This window comes from Hyalella azteca, unplaced genomic scaffold, assembly GCF_000764305.2.
Source record: "Hyalella azteca isolate HAZT.00-mixed unplaced genomic scaffold, Hazt_2.0.2 contig7095, whole genome shotgun sequence".
In the NCBI taxonomy this organism is placed as follows: domain Eukaryota; kingdom Metazoa; phylum Arthropoda; class Malacostraca; order Amphipoda; family Hyalellidae; genus Hyalella; species Hyalella azteca.
In genome coordinates, this window is record NW_025937227.1 from 293616 (window position 1) to 316169 (window position 22554).

At 39.2% G+C, this 22554-nt stretch overlaps 2 protein-coding genes across 2 annotated transcripts; both read right to left on the reverse strand.

Moving 5' to 3' along the window:
* Window positions 1–7907: 7907 nt before the first annotated feature.
* Window positions 7908–14347, reverse strand: LOC108667024 (sphingomyelin phosphodiesterase-like). Its single transcript, XM_018154007.2, has 14 exons — window positions 14291–14347; window positions 13631–13747; window positions 13222–13457; window positions 12581–12745; window positions 11461–11575; window positions 10972–11084; window positions 10637–10809; window positions 10282–10414; window positions 10012–10070; window positions 9737–9907; window positions 9403–9595; window positions 9115–9215; window positions 8578–8664; window positions 7908–8069 (listed from the first exon to the last, which is right to left on the reverse strand). Exons 1-14 carry the CDS (start codon window positions 14331–14333, stop codon window positions 7943–7945), a joined length of 1833 nt encoding a protein of 610 aa, XP_018009496.1. The 5' UTR covers window positions 14334–14347; the 3' UTR covers window positions 7908–7942.
* A 1343-nt stretch (window positions 14348–15690) lies between these two features.
* Window positions 15691–22327, reverse strand: LOC108667022 (sphingomyelin phosphodiesterase). Its single transcript, XM_018154004.2, has 14 exons — window positions 22171–22327; window positions 21928–22044; window positions 21047–21282; window positions 20137–20301; window positions 19556–19670; window positions 19175–19287; window positions 18881–19053; window positions 18514–18646; window positions 18242–18300; window positions 17922–18092; window positions 17541–17733; window positions 16858–16958; window positions 16505–16591; window positions 15691–15844 (listed from the first exon to the last, which is right to left on the reverse strand). The coding sequence occupies exons 1-14, from the start codon at window positions 22217–22219 to the stop codon at window positions 15718–15720; spliced, it is 1839 nt and encodes a 612-aa protein (XP_018009493.1). The 5' UTR covers window positions 22220–22327; the 3' UTR covers window positions 15691–15717.
* Between the last annotated feature and the right edge of the window lie 227 nt (window positions 22328–22554).

The following is a 22554-nucleotide window of genomic DNA, read 5'->3' on the forward strand; positions in this document are numbered from 1 at the left end:
TTTAATTCGACGATTCTCCTTCTGAGGCGTTTCCTTCCTTCGTACTTTTTTTAGCATTCTGAATGTTTGAAACTCCCAAGTTCGTACTTTCTTCAAACAACGGAGCAAAGATACCATTTCAACAGTAACTTTCACCTTCGACCTTGACTCATCACTAATTAAATGTGGCGACCTAATGACAACAATATAACACTGATGCCAGACGTCTAATCGGAACCTAATGACGTCAAGACAACATAGCTGCCAGACGCGTGATCAGAGGCCAATGCCGACTAACGTTGCTGCCAGACGTGTGATCGGAACCTAATGGCAACAACACAACACTGCTGACAGAAGTGTGATCGGAACCTAATGGCAACATAACACTGCTGCTAGAACGTGTGATCGGAACTTACTGGCAACAACACAACACTGCTGACAGAAGTATGATCGGAACCTAATGGCATCATAGCAGTAGATATCATTGCTGTTGCCTGCTAGACGTGTGATCGGAACCTATTGACAACACAATACTGCTGACAGAAGCGTGATCGGAACCTAATCGCAACATAACGTTGAAAAGTTCTGATCAAAAGGCCAGTCTAGTCAAGAAAAGCACAAGAATCGGCGACAGGCCTATCCAGGCCTACTCTTTAATGCCGAAGATACTATACTATACCACTGCTGCTAGACGCGTAATTTAGTATAACGACAACAATAAAACACTGCTGCCAGACGTGTGATCGGAACTTAACCCTTTACGCCCTGGCGTGACTAATGGCCACACTACACTGCTGCCAGGCGTGTGATTGAAGCCAAAATGGGGGCGTCGTAGGGTCTGTTTGCAATATAGGGTCGAGCGCAACCTTATTAGACACAATAAAAACCTCATTTCTCTGATAAATTTTATTTGCTAGAATATATGAGATAAACGTGGTTACTCAATATATCATTTATTGTCGAACACACTAACTCAGGTAGGTACCCATATAGTATATAAATTCCCGGGATAAATTCTCAGAAAAATGACAAACATTAATATGTTAAAGTGACTATTGAACATAAGGTCTACCACTCGAAATAATAATAAGGTCTACCACTAAGGTCTACCACTCAAAAAAATGTAATGAAGATTGTCCTGACTTTAGAATTTCAACAGACATGTTACATATGCAAAACGAATATTCAAGGAATATTCTCAATTTGTGAATCGTTATTTAGCATTCAGTAAAAGTCCTCGGACACAACTGCATCCTTGTCAGGCGTATAAATTATTTTCTAATGATTAAAGTCAACTCAAATACCGCAAACGATCAATAATTTTTCAAGAAGCTTGCTCATTATGCTCGTAAAAGGCAAAATTAAGATCATCATGATACCAACAACTATCGCAGTTATTTTTGACTAATTGCCATGTGGGGTGCACTGAACCTTTGCGTTGTCACACCAAACCTCTACATGAGCTCATTGAACCTCTATTTGGGCTTATTGAACCCCTGCTTGGGACACACTGAACCCATACGATGGGCACGCTTAACCCCAGCGATTGCTCAGTTCATCGTCCAGACTCGAGCATGCGCATGAGAAGGCTGAGCGATGCGTCCACGTTGCGGCGACATGGCATTGCGCCGCCGCACCACGACCTGCGCAAGATAATATGTTCGCTGCATCATAAGGTTGACGATAATAGCTAAGTAGTGGAAATGACACTATTGCTTCATGGCATTTTGCCGCAAAAAAGTTAAACTACATTTAATTCGTACGGAAAAAAACACGTCATAGCTCGAGTGAAAGTCATACTTCAGAATAACAACTCGCACGGCGATCAAAAAACTATTTAAATTTTCCTTTGAACACATAACACTGTAATAGAATTTCCAAAACACACCTGCCTGGCCGTTCCCGCAAGGGAGCCGCTCTGTAACCCCCACCATCTCCCCACACCACCTTCTCCCCCTCCAGCTCCACGTTCCCTCTGTGTAGTGAGGGGAGCGTCGCACCCTCCAGCTGCTGGGGCTTCGGCTGGAGGTTGTACGGCGTCTGGCGGCGGATGAGGTACGGCCAGCCGTAAAATTGCCATGGCCCCCCGGCTGTAGAAAACGTACATTAATCCTTACAGTTTTATTTTTTACGATACGCAATGAAACTTATTTAACAGAAATTGCTGATTACAGGTGAGGAAAAAAACAAACAAACTAATATCCTGCACAGTGACGCTCACACACAGGGAAAAATAAGAAGTAAAATCAGTGAACATTTCGCATCAAACTTACAATCAAGTTTTTCGGGCCAAAATAAGATGGATTTTTAGTATTCCTGACGTCATCCCCACTAAATTGATTATTCTCGCTTATGACATTTCCTCTATTTCGTGTTCTTCTTTCATCTTACACTGAAGCGAACCAAGCTAACATAGAGAACGGTAATTGCATGCACTGCTACGAGCATACAAGTAAATGCGTGTCATCATGGAGCTCAAATGAATGCTTGTCAACCTTTGACGTAAGCGTTATGACAAAACGTAAGTGAATGCTTGTCAGAAAGCCTGATACTCGTGCAGTCGTTGCTTCACACCTGCAGGCCTGATGCCAGCTGCTGCAGCTGCACAGGTGTCCAGGAACAGTAGCAGCAACAGCAAGAGTTTTCCGCCCATTGTCATCGTGAATTTTCCGTGGAGTGAAGATATTTGCTGTCGCGAAAGAAACAAGATCATAAATAAAATTTCGCTTAAGATCACAGCAAGTTCTTCAAAAACTGAGGCGTGTAATTAAGTACAGAACAGGACTTAATTCGATGTGGCAAACAGGAGTTCGCCACATCAGCGATTTCACTTTTATACGCAATATCTCTTTCAAAGAGAAAAACTACAAACTATACTTGTTCAGTTTTCACGCTACTGCTCATGTATGAAAAAATGCAACGCTAATAAAGTGAATTTTTAGGCGCAGGAGATACTAAATTTTTGCGTCAAGAATGACACATGACAACAAATAATGCAACCTACTACAATTTAAACAACTAATATCGCCAATGGATTACAAACCTAGGACTACCAATGCTTGCTTTATATCTAGTTACCAAGTACGAATAGATACGAATAGCAGTAACAGTGCTTCTTGTATTGAGACAAAGGGGTAAATTAGTAATTATGTAATGAAAATAATAAAATTTAATGAAGGATCTTGCTTGAAATAAGATCTAACTTTACGGAAATACACGCATAAGTAAATCCCGATATCAAAACTTTTTTTAGCACTGTACCTTACGTACTTAAGTTTTCCCTAAATAAAAAAATATAACTCGGTACTCACTGCAGTGAGTGACAGAGAGCGCATTTTTTCGCCGACGAAAACGTGAAGTTACGGACAGTGGACGGACAGACGGACGGACGGACAGACGGACAGACAGACGGACATGACGAGCACAATAGCGCCTTTGTTTCCATAAGTAAGAAAATTCGCTAAAAATGGTAATTTTTTCCAGAGCTTCTTACGAATATTGCATAATAAATAAATAAATGGGCAAAATTGTACATTTCATCGTCGATGTACAGCGAAAATTACATTCCAATGATGGTAGGTTAAATCATTGCGTATAGTTGGAAAGTCAACAGTTAGTCGTTCGGCGATCAAAATTATCTTAACTTAAACATACATTATATAAATGATGCTTGCAATCTATTTAAAATTTAGCTGGAAATTTAGTGCTTGAAACACAATTTATTCGAAATTGTATGAGATTATTCAAGTCTCGCATAAGAATTTCTTAAAGGCATTATTTTTCTCGAGATCGAAATAATTAAAATTACTATTTCTTTGATGCTCGCGTGTAATAATAAATCTGCACAAACCGCTTTAATTCAGACCAGCCTTGAGCGCAGAACAAGACGAAAAAGTTGATGTACGTTGTTCTCTAATAAAGCGCAATTCAGTGGCCGACTACAGTACACCTAAAAATAGAAGACTCCTGGAATTTTTAGATGTCCCAAGTTTTTTTAGGGGCCATGATTACCAGTGAACAAGTTGAAACTTTAGCTTTGATGGCCTATTGAGTTATCAGGTGGAGCGCGGCTCCCATCACGACTGGTGGTCTAGCACATCAATCCAGGGATGCCAAAGTTTGATACTGAAACCATAGTATTAATCACGGTAAATTGCAAGGGCCAAAGAACGACGTCACGGTGCGGTGCTCTTTACAAGGAGCTTTGTAATTTGAGACTGAGTAATGTAGGCGATGTTCGACATGTTAGATTTGCCGGAGTTGTCCAAAAGTAGTTTCGGGTGTCATGATCACAGACTTGAGTGTCAAGAAGGTGTCAGAACCACACGAAGACCGGCTGGACAGTAGCGCGCGATACAGAAATAGAACTTAACGCAAGTGGTACACGTAATTTAGCCCACCGATCGCGGCCATTTTTAAACTTCGGTCGCGTCACACGACTAATGGTTAGAAGTGCACTAATAAGTCACAATTTTTTAATAGAAATTTTCCATTTGAATTGAATATCTGAGAATTGTCCAGTATTTGGTAAAGCAATTGCAGCAACTACAACTAACAATGGATTGTTATTAATACATAAATTTCTATTAAATCGGCTCCAAGTCTCCTTTCTAAATACACAAGCCCGAACGCACATTAGCGCTATATAATTAAATTTATGGACTATAATTACAGACTAAAACCCTATAGACCATAACCCTATAAAACATCGCGCTGGCCACAAACATTTGCAAGTCATTGCCTTCAGTTAACCGAAAGTTACATCACTTTTATGAAGACGAAGATTGTAAACACCCAAATGTGATGTCCATGAGCACCCAAATGTGAAATCCATGAGCACCCAAATGTGAAATCCATGAGCACCCAAATGTGATGTCCATGAGCACCCAAATGTGAAGTCCATGAGCACCCAAATGTGAAATCCATGAGCACCCAAATGTGAAGATCGTGAGCCTACCATGTCAAATGTCCTACCGTGGTCACCAAGTGTTGGTTTTCTAGTGGCTCCATTTCGGCTTAGCATATATAATTTTAGGTGCTTACGCAGAACAACTGCCATCCGAAGTTGTAGAATGTACAGAAGTTTCGCAATAAACTTGCTGACTGTAATATAAACTCTTTTAGCCTTGGATCAACATTTCATTACTCCAACAAGATTTAATGCGCATAAATAGATACTAGTAATACAATTTCCTGATCTCGAATAATTTTGAACGTTTGTTACGAGTCCGATGCAATTAAGTTACATTTAAAATATGGTGACAGACACTCTATAATAACCGTGCTATATAATTAATTAAAAATCAGATGTTGACTAGTCTCGTATTCGATCTTTAAATGCCGACAAGAGATGGTTCACTATTTCAGTAGTAAAAATGTTGTAATTGTAATTGCATATATACATTTTTCTCTCCTACACTTTCGTGCATGTATACTTTTAGTGAAGTGTAAAATTTGATTGAAAGTGTAAGGATGGGATGAAAACTGACCAACAACGTGTACCTTTTTGGCAAGATGGAAGTGTTTTTTTCTGCTTGCTGGAAGTGTTTGTCTGCTAGAAAGTGACAAATCAGAAAACCATTATCTTCAGGTAAGTCAATTTTGTTTCTTTTCAAAGAAATGCTCAAAATAATTATACACTATCCAATAAATTATTTCTGAATACTTCAGTGCCCTAAATACATTTAGATCTAAGAAACAACACCTGCTGGTTGGGAATATCTCTTGTTCTTTCTTGTGAATGGCTATCCTTTAGTCGAAAAAAGTTCGTTCATTTGACGCATAAATTTACAAATCTCAATTAAGAAATTTAACTGAAACAAGATTTTCTCACAGACTTCATGAGCTATCCGATATTTTTCGATACATCTGATACTTTTAGATTTAGGCGGAATAATTACTTAATAAGCGTGGGTATCAAAAGCAATAGCAACTTAATTGGGTTTTATCGAAACATTGGAAATGAAAGACTTGGAGTAATTTAAACTTCATATGCACTTACCGTAGAGTTTTAACATCGCACCCTGTCACGTCGCTTTATATTTTGCTTAGCATTTTTTCTGAAATTTTGTTCTTATGAATAATATTCTAGAGTAAATTGCTTATGAATCCTTTAACGATTGATAATAATACATTTTCCTCTGGGAGCTAAAACTATGCTTTTCACAGTAAAAATATGCAGTGTAGTTTGGCCCCTAATAAAATATTTGTGATGCTCGCATTCCAACTAATTTACTTAAAAAGAAATAGATCAAGTTTCATAGATTTAACAGTACCTTTCACCGACTTTATCAGCTCTACTTTAACTAATACCGCTTACCTGATCCCTTCCCTCTGGAGACTGACCAGTCACCTGAGCGGACGGCTCTTATATACCTCAGACCGACCTCGGCCCAATGAGGCCGTGCTACTTGCCTGAATTGCAGACTAAAAAAATGGTGTTTACTTACCGTTTGTTTGCATTTTCTAAGTTCAATTTTTCAAAATAGTCTTCCGCTAAATATTTTCCCCATACGATCAATGAAGTTTCTTTGAAGGAAATATGTTTAACTTTTTTAAACCGCTTTCATGTTGGAATATTATTATCTGTAGTTAACAAACAAAACAATTACATCCATGTAGTTACTTTGTTTATGCCAATTAGTTTAATTAAATAAACTGTGTAAACTTTGGGCACAAAACCCAAAGGATAAATTAATCTAAACTATTTACTTCATGCTGTAGATATACTGAAACTATATTATCAGTATAGTTTCAGTAACATTATAGCAAGGCTCCTACTGAAACTATATACAGTAACTATATCACGGTTCAACAAGTTATGCACACAAACGTACATCACCGTGAAGAACTGTGATTTCAATCAATAACTCTGTACACAAGTGCAGACATAATTATGCTATTCAACTTCATGGTCGTTATACGTATATTCCATTTTATTTTTGTAATTATAATATTAACATATCGAGAACTGGCTGCAAACTTTAGAGAAATTCTCTCGGTTATCACGAACGTGATCTTACATCCCTTCGTAAAATGGATGTCACGGAAGCTTAGCTGTTACCTTCCTCGAGTAGCCGAGGTACACTTAAGGAAATTATTGAAACGTTGTTCAAATATCAATGTAATTTTTACTTTGTGTGGGGCATCCTGATTCAGTTTGCCTGACATAAGGGAGCATTAGTGCATAGTCAGCTCTCTACTCATGCTAGAGGTAAAAATGTTTCACTATTTGGACAATATGACCAATTAATTTTTTTTAGTGTATTGGATAAGCTAGATAGCGTGTACCGCGGTGCGTGGGAGGTGACAAGATAAATTGGACTCGGCAGCGGCTTGAATGGTCGTCCGCAAGGCCGGACGTGATTATTTTAAGACCGGAAATTTGGCTAATCAGGCACTCTACGCTACAAGCGATCGTTTGATCGTCCGCCTACGTTATAAATATATCGTTTCCAGGCCACTGGATCAAGACACAACTGGAGTCTCATCGCGTGAAACCTGTGATTCAAAGAGTTGAGCTGAATCACTCTTACCTGTGATTCAGTTTAAGAATTAGAGTTAATATGAGGAATATGTCAATTATATGAATATATGGGGATCGAAAATGTTACTAATCTCTAACATATATTATTACATACAATCAGATTATTTTATGTGCTGTCATACAAATATAGTATTGAAGGGGCTTATGAAGAGAGAATTCTATTATTCTCAGCCGTATTAAGTACATTGTGCAGGCCGAGCTTACTTCAGTGGAAGATGACCAGAGAGTAACCAAATTTGATTTGTTTTAAATCTCATCTGGATGAAAATAAATCGTCGGCTTAATTAAGAATGATTAAATTGAATCACTTTCTATACAACAAATAAAAAATGAATGTTCAGAATCAAAGATGCCCAAATTATTGATTTGAAAAGTATGATCAAATTAATTTAATTTTTAATTTTATTATTAGGTAGGTTAGAGAACGAGGCGGCAGATGGAGCGGTCTGACGTGTCGGCCACCAGCAGCCTGCACAGCAGGTCGCTCTTGCAGTCCTCGTCACAGCCTTCTTCCATCCTCGGTCTGCCGGCCTTCACGTAGTTCCTGAGGGAGGATAACGATTTTTTATACTCGATGTTGAACAGAACAAAGAGTGCTTACGCACACCGTCAAATTTTCGGTCGACTTTGAGGTACGGACAGATTTTCATTGCGCTTATGGTGGAAAATAACGAAGAGAATAGAAAATACCCTCACATTCACGGCGTCAAAAATATTAGATTTTGTTGGAGGATTTTTAACACGTGCATTTGATCAGGGTGGAAAAAGAAATAAGTAGTCAAGCCTGGAATTTAATATTTCGTGGATGTTTACAATGCTTAACTTAATTAGTTATCGATCATTTAAAACTTCAGACGCTCGAAATGGAACATGGCAAATAATCATAGACGTAGTGAAACAAAGGACATTATGCAATTGAATACTAAGGAGAACAAACATCACAACACGTTGGTCATAACGTGATTTCAACCGAAAATTTTCAATCAATAAAACATCGAATAGAAAGGGAAAGCAATGAGCATTGACTGCCCGGTCTTCAGGTCGAAGCTCACCTGTAGAAGAGGTCAAATGTAGCGCTGTTGTTCTGCGCCATCTCGTAGATAAGATCAAGGTGCGACTGCGGGCTCAAGTCTGGCATGCTGACCAAATGTTTAAAGAGTTATTTGTTATGATAGAGATAATGATTTAGTTGAATTGCTAGAGAATAGCAATTGAATCTTTCCAACCGATTGAATAAAAAATATAACTCAGTACTCACTGCAGTGAGTACTGAGTTATATTTTTTTTGAGCGCATTTTCTCGTCGACGAAAACTTGAGGTCACGGACAGACGGACGGACAGACAGACAGACGTACATGGCGAGCACAATAGTGCATTTTTTCCATAAATGAGAAAATGCGCTAAAAAGAAACAAAACAGAAATCGCATGGGCCTCTTCCCAAATGAATAATAGGCAATAGCAGCATAAAAAAAACACTAATAATTTGTTCAGAAGGAACTACAGAGAAAATTTTTTGATATGTTGTTTATTATTTCTGAAAGTTCCAGAAAATTGATTGCGTAGCGAGCTCACACACATCAGTACTTACTTATAAGCTTCCTTTGCAGAGTAAAGTAGTTCGAAGGTTGGTACCATCTCAAAGTTTGCTCTGTCCAAGTCAAAGTACCAGTTCTCGTGGTCCAGGACGGTCTGAAATGGAATTTGAGCATAACAGTCTGGTTGCGAAACTTGATTCTTTCCACTGCTAATGTTACTTATTAAATGTTGGGTTATTGAAGTTCTGTAATTTTTTATTCAATCTAAAATATGATTTAAGCTTGAGATTTGATGAACGCACAATTCAAGTATTCGAAGAATAAGAAAAAATTATCCTCACGTAAGTTGAGTTTTCATGGCCACCATCGATGGTGTATATCTTGTATCCAGAATTAAGGTCCGAGTAAGTTGTCTGGCTTTGAGCTACAAAACCAACTTCAATCGGTCGGGAGGGATCGTCAGGATCGAAGAACATTTGGAAATGATCCTTGTGTGTGTGGCCGTAGAAGATGCCAGCGATCACTCCTTCATATCTGCGCATTACACAAGCATGTCCTTCAAAACCCTGCGCCGTGATACGTTTACAGTTGATGCTTGAGTGAATTTGTATTGCAGTAACTAAACATACTGGCAAGAATAGAATTTACGAGGGAGAAACAGGATTTGAGTCTCACCTTGCCACGATCTTGGAGTATTCCCTGCTCCAAGTGTAATGGCAGTCGTCATGGCCAGAGGGGATGTGGCTGATGAGGTACACGTACACCGCATCATCTTCAGCCCTCTGCAGCTCCCCAGCCATCCACTCAAGCACCTCCCCAGGGTCGACGGAGTCGTAAAGTAGCCACCTGCGTGGCGAAAATTTTAGTTGCTGACAAGCACGACAGTAAATTCAAGTTTAGGTATTTCAGGAAACGCATGTGTGGAGCAAGACACGTTTAAATTTCCTTACCAGTTGTACCCGTAGCAATAGTTTGTATTTATGGACAGCAGGCGCAGGTCTGGAAATACCTGAAATAAAATAAGTGCAATAACATGCATGCAAAATACGACAACCAAGACGACATTTTTAGCTAAAACATTTTTTATTCCCTATATATAAAGACGTCCTCCTCTTTGTAAAGTAATTCATGGAGGTCTTTGCACGCGAGTAAAAGCTGAGATTTCTCCTGATAACAAACTCGACGGCATTTCACGAGCAAACTTCTTTCTGGCAGCTCACGTCAACAATGTAGTAACCGGAGTAAGCAATTGTTGTTGCTACGTCTTCCGGAAGCCACGTCTGCCAAAGGCTTGCCACCTCGCCGTACAGCCAGTCCATGCTGAACTCGTTGTCGATGTATGGCTGAGAGAATCTGTTTTGAAAAAAATTTCAAATTAATTTGAATATAGATTTTATCCAGTACCAGAACTGTCTCCGCTTATTAAATCAGAGAATACAAAATATATCCACGAACAGATTTTCCTAAAAAAACTACAATATTACATCGAGTTTTATTTTGCGGTCTTTGGTATATGAACAACGAATGTAATGGATTTTACATCATTCGAAAAAGGCGTATTTTTTATCGACTGACGCATTGAGAGGATCGGCCTCGTGATTCCCCAGAGCGGGGAAGACTGGGATGGATGGGAAGTACTGTGCCACCGTAGCCACGGACTCGCGGATGATGTTTAGGTTGCCCTCACGGGACGTGTTCCAGACGTCGTGCGGCACCAGGTCGCCTGTCCAGATGATGAACGAAATGTCCTGGAGCAGAACGCAAAAGTTCGCTGCCTTTTTTTAACGAAAAACTAAACTTTTTGCTGTTTAAAATTTTTACTTTTATGGCTTTTGAACACAGAAATACAAAAATGCTTATGATGCTTACAAATGCTGACAAATACAAAATGCTCATGATGAACTACTAACCGGGTGCTCGGCGAGAATGTGCTCGTAGATGGCTTCGACAGTCCATTTAGGTAAGTCACAAGCTCGGTAGTCGCCCCAGAAGCCTGCCGAATCCTCAGGTGCTTTTACGGGCCCTGACAACAGTCAAACGTATTTAGAATGTTATCACCGGTTAATTCTTCGCGTGTTGGTTTCGCAATATTCTGTGGTGTAATCGTTTTTTTGTGAGGTTGTCTTTGAGACGTTCAATTGCGTCGGCTGATACCAAATGCGAAGAAAATTTTACAACCTATATTCACTGCATTTAGCAGAACAGTTAATACATGATGATGCGTTCAACATTTTTTGAAATGCTACAACTACACTATTGAATGCCATACATTGTTCAGTCATATATCTGCACTTTTCACATCACAGTGAAGAGACAGCGCATAGTTTGAAAGTAGGATTTGTATTAAATATTCTCTTTTTGACGAAAATTTCATACGTATTGACAGTCATCCCACTCACCACTCTCTTCACGGCAACAAAAGAAGATTTCATCACACACTGCATTAGAACCTGGCTTGTAGTAAGGGTCGAAGTGGGTGTCTGCCAGGTGCAGTACTTTCAATGTCGGAGATCCCTGGTCGAAATAATTACGTGAGCAGGCGAGTTAATCAATGCAGAGCATCATGAATCCTCATAGTTGATAATATACACGAAACGCAGATATATTTTATTAGAGTTTTGAATGAAATTAGTGTAAGATTTTGTTAATGATTCCCTTTTTGTAGGGTTTGATGAACGAGGTATTCTGCAAGTCATGCTTTCAAATAATAATATTTATCTTTTCAATAGATGTGACACATATTCGATAGGCCATTTCAATTATAAATCTAGGAAAGCAAAATTCGCATTTTTCATGTAAATAATTGCTTGTATAACTCGTTTATGGCTCTTAAATATTTAATACAACTGTAAAATTAAATGTAGGTAGTCCAAATAATAAATAAAAGCTTGAAAATTAAGGCATCCGACACTTCTCAATCTGTGTGCGTCTGGATATTTCATCACGATGCCAGTGAACACATTGACGTTGGAAACCTTGTGTTGTTCGATTCTTCGTTCTTCTGCTATACAGTGCAAATGTAACTGGCTAGACGGCAACTTCGAGTAGAATTCTTGAACACAAATGATTTTGCAATGCGTAATAGAAAGGAGGATAATTCAAAATTATTGTCAGTTAAACTGTCGGTAGTTTCGAGTTATGTTATACATATGTCACAAGTCTGACGTTCAGCTTTATGGAGAATTGGGAATATTGTTTATATAGAAATGTATTGTTAACAGTATAGGAAACATGCTTAAAAAATGTTGGTTGTTATTGAAGCTGGACGAACTGGGCTTTTAGCTGCTTTCTAACAATGAGGAATGAATGTTTGACATTTTGCCCAACAAGAAGATAAAAGAGTTAAGATCTGGGGCCATACATACAAAACTCGCTCAGTGAACGTAAGTACTTTCGCTCTATTTTCTTGTCTATGATTGGTGGATTTTGCTTGAAAGGCCGTCAATGATTGGCTGCTGAACTTACGATCTCTAAACTTCTTTTTTATTTAAAGTATAGGCCCTGATCGGTCTGACCTACCGGATCAATGGGAGTGTTTACTAGTGGTGGTTTCACGTCCGACGGCAGGTCGACTTGCCACTCCCGCTCAGGGTTGTCGGATTGGCAATTTTGACTCACGAAAATAACGCCACACACGTCCTTGGCCGTCAGGTTCTTGTGTGTGATGATCCAACTGACTTGAGGCTGCACGCAGGAAAAGAAAGATTCAATGTTATATAACTATATTTTTAGTCACAAGTTTAGTTGCGAAACGAGATCGTTGATTTTCGTAGTGAATGAGGTTATATTATATACATATATGATTCGATGATTGAAGAAATATATGGTAAAATATATATTTGGCGGAAAATTGAATAGTCATTTATATATTTTGAAAGTTATTAATTGAATGTTGAAAAAGAGCTTCAGCAACAAAATGGTTCGCGCTTACTATAATCAATCGATATCTTATCACTTTCTTACCTCTCCCTTACTAACTTAATGCAAGGACGTTCATTTCGTCGCCCTGTAGCATTTATTAAAAAGATGGTACGAATATTCTCTCAATTCAGTAAAGACCCTAATTACGCAATGACCAGCATTATCTGCAGCATGGCGAACACCATTGAATCTAGGTAGGAATCTAGTCCACAAGCAGTAAAGTGCTCAATTGTTGTCACCTTGGAAATTTCGATCATATTTTCACAGAACATGGGACTTGAAATGTTGAGATTAATGCACAAGTCAACCGTGCGGTTGAAGATGACGTCCAAAGACGTGCCATTGGCGTAGGCGTCGATCAAGCGCCCCACGCCCAAGTGACACGCCTCGCAGAACACGACCGTGCGCTCGCCGTCCGTCTCCAGCAGCGCGGGGTTCAGGTCGCGGGAGGAGAGGGAGTCCGATGATGTTAACTCTGTAAAGAAGTAAGTATTTAAAAATAACATATACGGCGCTTTAAAATTGCAGAGTTTAAACAGAGAGGGTCCTGTTGAATGTAAAGAAAATAAATTTGAAGTTGATGAGACGAAAAAAGGTTGCATAAAGTGAACAAATAATAAATGTAGAATAGCAAAGTAGTAGAATCACCTTCTATAAATTGGCTGACAATTGATATCACATCCTCAGTCTCCAGCGAGTCCCAGACGTCGTCAGGAAAGCCATCGAAGAACTGCTGCGTCCCCAGGTCTTTAGAGCTCGCCACTCCTGCGGGGGAAGCACAGACGATGATCTATACTCTATAGTATAGTTAAAAAATGGAACTGGAAATGAGAAGTCTTGGAAATGATTTATGCAAACCCAAGGTCTGAGGTAAGCCATTCTTTAGCAGGATAGTGGTGACTTACATTAAATTTATTTACTGTACATTATGCAAGCTAAAGAAGATGTTCAAATTCATTTAAATTAATTAATATTAATAAAATATCACCAAACAATCACTATGCAACGTCGGCGCATTGCTTCCGTTCGTCTCCACACTTCAATTTTTTCGGACGGAGGCAAACTGTTGATGGCAACTCATTACAGTTTCCCCCTAAATAAACACACGCATTCTGCTCTTGTTGATACGATTAATGAAGCTTGGATGCTAGACTGGTACGTACCATTCAGCAAAAAAAAAACACCATAATGACGAGTGTTTCAGGTGCATAGTTTTCCGGATACGTAATTAAGTGGTGAAATCAAGCAAATATTTGAAGCGACATTAGCACCGGAGAAGCAGATGTTGCACAAGCAACTTGATCTTACCTGAAATAAGAATAAGAAAGAGCATAAATTGCCATGTGTCCATGTCTGCGGTCACAGAAGCACTAGATACAAACCTGGACATTTACTTAATGCAAAATAGAAAGGCTCATCACGTCAGCTGGGGAATTAGAACCTGCTTGACTATCAGTAATTCACATCATAAAAATAACCTAGAAACTATATGTTCTCAAATAACCTTGAACTCCCCGTGAATACAGGCAGATGGCAACTGAGATAGTCCACGAGAGGGAATTGACAAATGTGACCTCATTGCGGTGTTTTGGAATAGAATAATGCCACCTGTTGGCGTAAGAGGTGTGAAAATAATTCAATTGTGCATTGTAAGAAATATGTTTTAAGAGAAAATAATTAGATGATTTCCATAGAATCATAGGCAATATTAATTTGGAGGAAATATTTTTCTTGAGAGTGGTTAGCATATCTGATGTTGGTCGGAACATCATGATTGGATTTTTCAAAACCTGAATTACCAGTCTACAGTATATTATTGCATAATAAATTATGCGCAACAAATGAAAGTTTATTGTGAATTAGTTGACTTAGTACGTGTAACATTTTCTCACATGTGTTGCGTTCAATGTAATATCAATGAGTAAGGATCGGATCTAATTGTTCTTATGAGTCGTGAGGAATTTAAGTTTTTCTTCTCATCGAACAAGCTAATTTTGAAACGTGTCATCTAATCTCCGGCGTTTAATATCTTATTAAGACCCCGACTACGACCCTTCTAGCTATCAATATCGTTGGATGACCTGGCAGAATACAAGAGTTCTCTTTATTTTTCATTGAAGGTTAATGTTTGTGTTGCAAATCTCTGTAGTAACATTATGCGAGAGAACAGATGACGTGTGGGCTGCAGATATAATGGGTTCGCTGTGGCGAGTTACTATGGCTGTGATTGAGAGTGTAAACTGTAAATGATGTAAAGAGTGCGGAAGATGAGAGAAAGGAGGACTTTTTTCAATTTTTTATGCTGTAAATTGATCTATTATAGTTAGGTATTTAACTGCCAAATAATAAACGGAAATAGAATAAATTCCAAAGGTTCACATGTTCACATTAAGATTAAGAAAAATTAAGTGAGTCTTTTAGTGAGTCATTTATATTCACGGAAAAAATTTTCAGCCATTACTCAAGAAGACATGTTTTTCAGTAAAAAATGCGTTTATTTATTTAATTATCGCATCTTTTGAGCCGCTTTGCTATTATTGATAAATTTTCCTCTAACATCTTTACATAAATTCCATCTGATTTTTGCAAACAAATAGTGTTATGAAAAAATCCTATTAATGCTGTATCATTCTTACACCAAATCAATATTTAAAAAATCAATTGAAGATGATGGAATGCCTTTTGAAACGGAAGATAAATAAAAACGATTTAACGTCATATTTTATTTATGCAGTTTAGAGGACACGGCGGCAGACCGAGCGGTCTGACGTGTCGGTCACCAACAGCCTGCACAGCAGGTCGCTCTTGCAGTCCTCGTCACAGCCTTCTTCCATCCTCGGTCTGCCGGCCTTCACGTAGTTCCTGAGTGACGATAAAGCTTCTTTTATTCTAAAGAAATGAATTATTTTTTATTATAGGTGAAGAACAGAGCAAAGCGTGTCAAATGTTGGCTGCAGTACTGCCTCAATTAGAGCTTAAAAAATTCAGAAGCGTAAGCTTTACAAAAAATCATTTCTATTGCCTAATATATTAAAATTTGTAGATCCAGTCAAGTCAAGTCCATTACTATTCAACTAATTTTTTATGCATGCAAATGAATAATTTTTGTAGCCAATGCAAATAGGCCTACACAGACTATTAACCGTTTGATAAAATGCCGTGTAAACGCTGTTCTTCCCGTATATTTAGGGATATACTTCACGGGTGAGTTGCGGAGATACTGAAGTAGTGCATTGAAGGAAGTTGGAACATAATTGATACATATTTTTACTTAATTTAGTGGCAGGTGCGGTGTTGAACATCTCACTTTTTAGAAGGGGTACAGAATAGTTTTCGTAGCACAACGATTACCGAATCCTCGGTCAGATGCAGCGAAAATATTTTCCCGAGATCAGAATCCAGTGCATTGGGCGTCTTCACAAACAGTGGAGTAACGTCCATGGCAAGTTTTTAATATGCGTTTATTCATCTATTAGCATTGAAAAGAACAAGCTTGATTGTGTGTAAATATGTGAAGCTCACCTGAAGAAGAGGTCGAATGTAGCGCTGTTGTTCTGCGCCATCTCGTAGATAAGATCAAGGTGCGACTGCGGGCTCAAGTCTGGCATGCTGACCACGAATAAGTGTTTGAAATGATGATATTTTCGATGAAGATAAACATTTATTAATAACTAAGAAAATTTACTTATGTATTCATTTAGTAAATTACGCTACGTTAATTTTTTAGTACCTCAATTTTATATTCCCCAAAAACTATGATTAGGCTAATCGCATAATTTTTTTTAAAGTTGAATTTATGAGAAAGTTTACTTGACATTTGAACGTACAACATTTACGCACACAATTGCAGACACATTGACCAAGAGTTCACTCACCTATATGCATCCTTTGCAGAGTAAAGGAGTTCAAAGGTTGGTACCATCTCAAAGTTTGCTCTGTCCAAGTCGAAGTACCAGTTCTCGTGGTCCAGGACGGTCTGAAACGTGAGAATAGAAAATAGGATAATGCTTGAAACTTGATTTATTTTCGCGCTGAATCCTTTAGCACCGACGTTCATTAGATTTAATTCAATTAAATTGCCTATCTATGCTCCATGTTTATATACCCTATAGATCCTCCTATATGGAAGTCCGGATGAACGTAATTTGTTGCCATTAACATCTATTAAATAAATGACGAACTATCACGTGCTTGTCTGTCGAGATGCTCGTAAACTGAGGACTGCTCGTGGTCCCTCATCACTAGTATCTTAACTGGACAGGCTCATTTTAAAAGGCTCTATTATGGTTAGCCGAAGTTGCTTAAGCATTCCGGTTAGGAAATTACCAATCATCACAGATGGTGAAGGTCATGTGAATGAGCACAATTGTAATAACCTTCTTCGTCGTTTAATTTGCCTACAACAATGACCTTTTAATTCAGTCATCGCTTGGGATTTTGACGACATATTTCAATACAGAATAGTATAATAATATAATAAGAATAATATAATTTTTGTGATCAGGGTTAAACGGATGATATTGCTTTTTTTTGCTCGTTCACTACAAATTGTCCTTACATAAGTTGAGTTTTCGTGGCCGCCATCGATGGTGTATATCTTGTATCCAGAATTCAGGTCCTCGTAAGTTGTCTGGCTCTGAGCCACAAAACCAACTTCGATCGGTCGTGATTTATCTTCGGGGTCGAAGAACATTTGAAACTGATCGTTGTGAGTGTGGCCGTAGAAGATGCCAGCGATCACTCCTTCATATCTGCTCAAACATTTAAAATATGTAATAATGTCGTGCGCGATGTTCATTATGGAAAACTTTCAGGTTTGGAATATACAAGACACTTATAAAAACCACAAGAACCAAATGAAATACGTCCAGTTACGAGATTACTAGATATGGTCAATTTATATATGTCTGAAGTGGAAGGTTTCAATAACAAATCTCACCTGGCGACAAGTTTGGCATATTCTCTGCTCCAAGTGTAATGACAGTCAACATCCCCTGAGGGGATGTGGCTGATGAGGTACACGTAAACCCCATCATCCTCAGCCCTCTGTAACTCCCCAGCCATCCACTCGAGCACCTCCCCAGGGTCCACCGAATCATACAACAGCCACCTGTGTGGTAGACGTCGCGCAACCGAATAAATAGATAATTCCCATATACAACCTGTAAAACCTTATATTGAATCATAACTGTTGCGAAAGAGAAAAACCACTGCAACGCACGAGAAATGAGAAATGTAAGACAAGTTTAACGTTATTACCAGTTGAAGCCGTAGCAATAGTTCGTGTTGACGGAAAGCAACCGTAGATCTGGAAACACCTGAAATGCAAAGAATTCTTTAAAAAACAGTGGATACCTTATATTCCTTCTTAATTTATTAAATATAATTAATTGCCCTCGAAATCTCACGTTAGTGTCTTCCTTGTTCTATTAGTTCGTTAACGGTAATTGCCTTCAACTGCAAATTGTAGAAACCTGAGAATTCATTACTTCCTTAGTGTTTTGCATGTAAAAGTACTTATAGCTACTCACGTCTACGCTGTAGGAACCTGAGTAAGCAATTGTTGCTGCAACGTCTTCCGGAAGCCACGTCTGCCAAAGGCTTGCCACCTCACCGTACAGCCAGTCCATGCTGAACTCGTTGTCGATGTATGGTTGAGAGAATCTGTCGCAAATGTTAATCTAAATGATTGGCCGGTGTTAGGATTAATATGACCGTCCAGAGATGTTTGATACCTAAATTGAAATAACAAATGATGCTCTGACGTACTGTAATTCTAATTATCCACTGTAACCACTACATGCGTTCCAAACAGCGGACTGAGTCCTCAAAAATACGTGTAGGTAACCATTTCTTTGGAGTTCGTTTCACCTGCAACGCTCAGAGCTGTAGACTTACGCGTTCAGAGGATCAGACTCGTGATTCCCCAGAGCGGGGAAGACGGGGATGGATGGGAAGTATTGTGCCACCGTGGCCACGGACTCGCGGATGATGTTCAGGTTGCCCTCACGGGACGTGTTCCAAACGTCGTGCGGCACCAGGTCACCCGTCCAGATGATGAACGAAATGTCCTGAAGCGAAACGCAATACTTTGAAACATTGTTTGGTAAGGTAGGAAACATTTATCATGTTCATAGGGGGACGTGTTTGCAACGATTCATGTACATTAATTCTGATAAACTACATACTAACCGGGTGCTCGGCGAGAATGTGCTCGTATATTGCCTCGATGGTCCATTTGGGTATGTCACAAGCTCTGTAGTCACCCCAAAAACCGGCCGCGTCCTCGGGTGCTTTCACGGGTCCTAATAACAACAAATTGTTGTGAGAAACGCTTCATACGGTGAATATTGTAATTATGTTAAAGAATTCAAACTCCGGTGAATGTAGGTTAACCCATCCATCAGGTTATCTGCTGAAATTTCGGTGTCACTGATACATAACTTTGCAACTTTTCACTCGCTTGAAATGGGTTCATTGATCAATGTTTCTTCATAATGTTTGCCAAAGTTTTTCCAACAACGTCATTGAACTGCCCATTATAGTTGAACTGTCTTTACTCCATCCACTCACCACTCTCTTCACGGCAACAAAAGAAAATTTCGTCACACACGGCGTTGGAGCCTGGCTTGTAGTAAGGGTCGAAGTGGGTATCTGCCAGGTGCAGGACTTTCAATGTCGGAGATTCCTGGTGGAATAACACAGTTTCTCGTAAATGCGTATGAGTGTGAAATTAACACAAAAGCTGCTTGTAAGCATAAAACAGCAATGAAAATATCTGTATCACTATATAAGTAGGAGCAAGCGGGACTTGTTACTTATAGAGAAAGCAGTTTACTTGATGACATTCTATATTTTGCATATGAGAACAAGCCTCCATACATACTATTCAATAATTTTGTAGAAGACTTGTATTACGGTAAAAGTAGCTCGAGAGTCAAGACACAATTTCCAATAATAGCATGGTAAACTGGGAGTATTAATTGTGATTGAATTGTTGATTCTTTTTCTTTAATCGCAATATAATCGGATGACTGCGTGCGCGCAACAATACCGGCATCACGAGAATGCGTGGACTTATTCTGTCCCTCATCGGGCCATATATAGGGTCATAAGCATAACTTATCATAAACATTGGGTTAGCATGCACTCACCGGAGGAATAGGAATTTTTACGAGTGGTGGTTTCACGTCCGACGGCAGGTCAATTTGCCACTCCCGCTCGGGGTTGTCGGACTGACAATCTTGCCTCACGAACAAAACGCCACATACGTCCTTGGCCGTCAGGTTCGTGTGTGTGATGATCCAACTGACTTGCGGCTGCAACGTGGGTATGGAAAAATGTTGTTTAACGCAGGGCTTTTTAAGTGTGTGTAGTACTTGTATAACTAATGAAACGCAAGGGCCTTTCAGGTGGCACGCAAAAACGTTCGAGTTCACGAGCTATTTTTAGCGAATTTTCTCATTTATGTAAAAAATGGCGCTATTGTGCTCGTCATGTCCGTCCGTCTGAATGTCCGTCTTTCTGTCCGTGATTTCACGGACGGACGTTCGAGAAAATGCGCCCTCTGTCACTCACTGCAGTGAGTATTGAGTTATATTTTTAAGTAGTTATGCTTGCTCAACAAAATACTTGCTACCAAACCCAAGATAATCTTGCAACGAAATGTTCCCATTGCAACACGCCACCTACCAACACGCCATGTGTTACGATTAAAAACTTTCAACATGCCAAGTGTTACGGTATCTAGCTCTTAAATGACTCAGGAGAAACTTAAGCAATCATACTTAGTTTTATTGATTACATATCATTATGAATATTTTTCTAAAGCACCCTATTCTGAGATAAATTATTCAATAGGAAATGCCAAACTTCTGCAAAGTTTTGAGTACGATGGGTTCGTCTTGCTAGCTACAGTTGTCGGTATATTATTGTTAGAAGTTAATAAGATCTCTACCTTCGACTTACTAGTGCAACATTGAGCCCTGCGCATGCAGAAAATGTCTAAAATTTAAATCCAGAACTAGATTATAGGCTATAGTAGTCGACAGAACATTTACTCACCTTAGAAATTTCGACCATATTTTCACAGAACATCGGACTTGAGATGTTGAGATTAATGCACAAGTCAACCGTGCGGTTGAAGATGACATCCAAAGACGTGCCATTGGCGTAGGCGTCGATCAAGCGGCCCACGCCCAAGTGACACGCCTCGCAGAACACGACCGTGCGCTCGCCGTCCGCCTCCAGCAGCGCGGGGTTCAGGTCGCGGGGGCTCAGTGAGTCCAGAGATGATAACTCTGTAAGAGATGAAGTGTTTTAAAAGAGAGTAATTCGGTTCTTCTGAACGTACTGATAAAATCATGCGCGCAGTAAAGAGTTCAAACAGAGAGAAGAATGACAAAGTACAGCCAACTCACGAAAGATAGGCCAAACTTCGCCTGTTTTTCAACGCCGATACTACTGTATATACTATTTTACGCGTCATATGCTTTTGCTCGAGGCAAAGCTCAATATGTGTCTATTGACTATTTTACTTTCAAGTTGTCCTGTTTGTCTTATACTGGCACTCGTACAGAGAAATGTTCCCTTGCAACTCTTCAACTGTCTTGGACACGCACCCGTGATGTTTTACCATGAAAATTCAATTAATCGTACCTGTGTTTGGTATTTCAACCTTTTTTATTAGCTTCTGCCTCTTTACTAAATGAGAACCTTAATAAAAATATGCATCTTTGGTGCCTTGATCGATCCTTGAAAACAATTTAATTGCATTTCACCAACTCTGCCAATTTTATTTTTGAAATCAATCTTCTAATTGGCGACGCAAGTCACGCATTGAATCTAACCAAATTAAATGCCTGAAAAAGAGAAAGATTGATTAGCAACAAAAGACACACTAACTATCAACATAGATATATGAACAGCAATGAGAGCAAAATCACCTTGCACAACTTGGCTAATGATTGATTCCAACTCCAACGACTCCAGCGAGTCCCAGACGTCGTCAGGGAAGCCATCGAAGAACTGCTGTGTCCTTTGGTCCTCAGAACTAGTTACTCCTGCGGGAGGAGGAGATTACAGACGATGATCTATGACTCCGTCTTTTCAATAATTGTTTAAATATAGCAAAATTTCGTCAATGACTAAAAACTAAGAGATGTTTGTCATAAGAAAGTCTCCCTTGCCTGTTTTGGTGATTAAAAAGAACAAGCATAGCCGGGCTACCGTGTTCATGTCTGCGGTCGCAGCTGCACTATAGAAACGCACACGTATAACCTCTTCGTTTCGTGGAGAAACAAAGATTTATGCCATCTGCAGAGGAATTGGAGCCTGTATGATTATACAAGTTATTTACTTCTTAATCAACAGGCTGACCATGTGCTTCGTGAAATTGCCTATTGCTGCACGTGAGAACTGTCATATGGCTAGAAATCTCAGAGATTGATAAAAGTGGTAATGTGCGGGACTACGTTATGAAACGATCATGAATAATGATGAATGGGATTTAGCGTCAAATTGCAGTAGAGAAGCTGAAAGGTATGATGCATAGAAACCGATATAGAAGACCA

Coding starts and splice junctions, on each gene's coding strand:
- LOC108667024 (XM_018154007.2), bottom strand. CDS start 14,333: ATGGACACATGGCAATTTATGCTCTTTCTTATTCTTATTTCAG. Junction 10,071..10,281: donor CCGGTTACTACATTGTTGAC/GTGAGCTGCCAG, acceptor ATTTTATTTCAG/GTATTTCCAGACCTGCGCCT. Junction 9,216..9,402: donor GCCATGAAAACTCAACTTAC/GTGAGGATAATT, acceptor ATTCCATTTCAG/ACCGTCCTGGACCACGAGAA.
- LOC108667022 (XM_018154004.2), bottom strand. CDS start 22,219: ATGAACACGGTAGCCCGGCTATGCTTGTTCTTTTTAATCACCAAAACA. Junction 17,734..17,921: donor TATGCCAAACTTGTCGCCAG/GTGAGATTTGTT, acceptor ATGTTTGAGCAG/ATATGAAGGAGTGATCGCTG. Junction 15,845..16,504: donor ACATTCGACCTCTTCTTCAG/GTGAGCTTCACA, acceptor ATCGTCACTCAG/GAACTACGTGAAGGCCGGCA.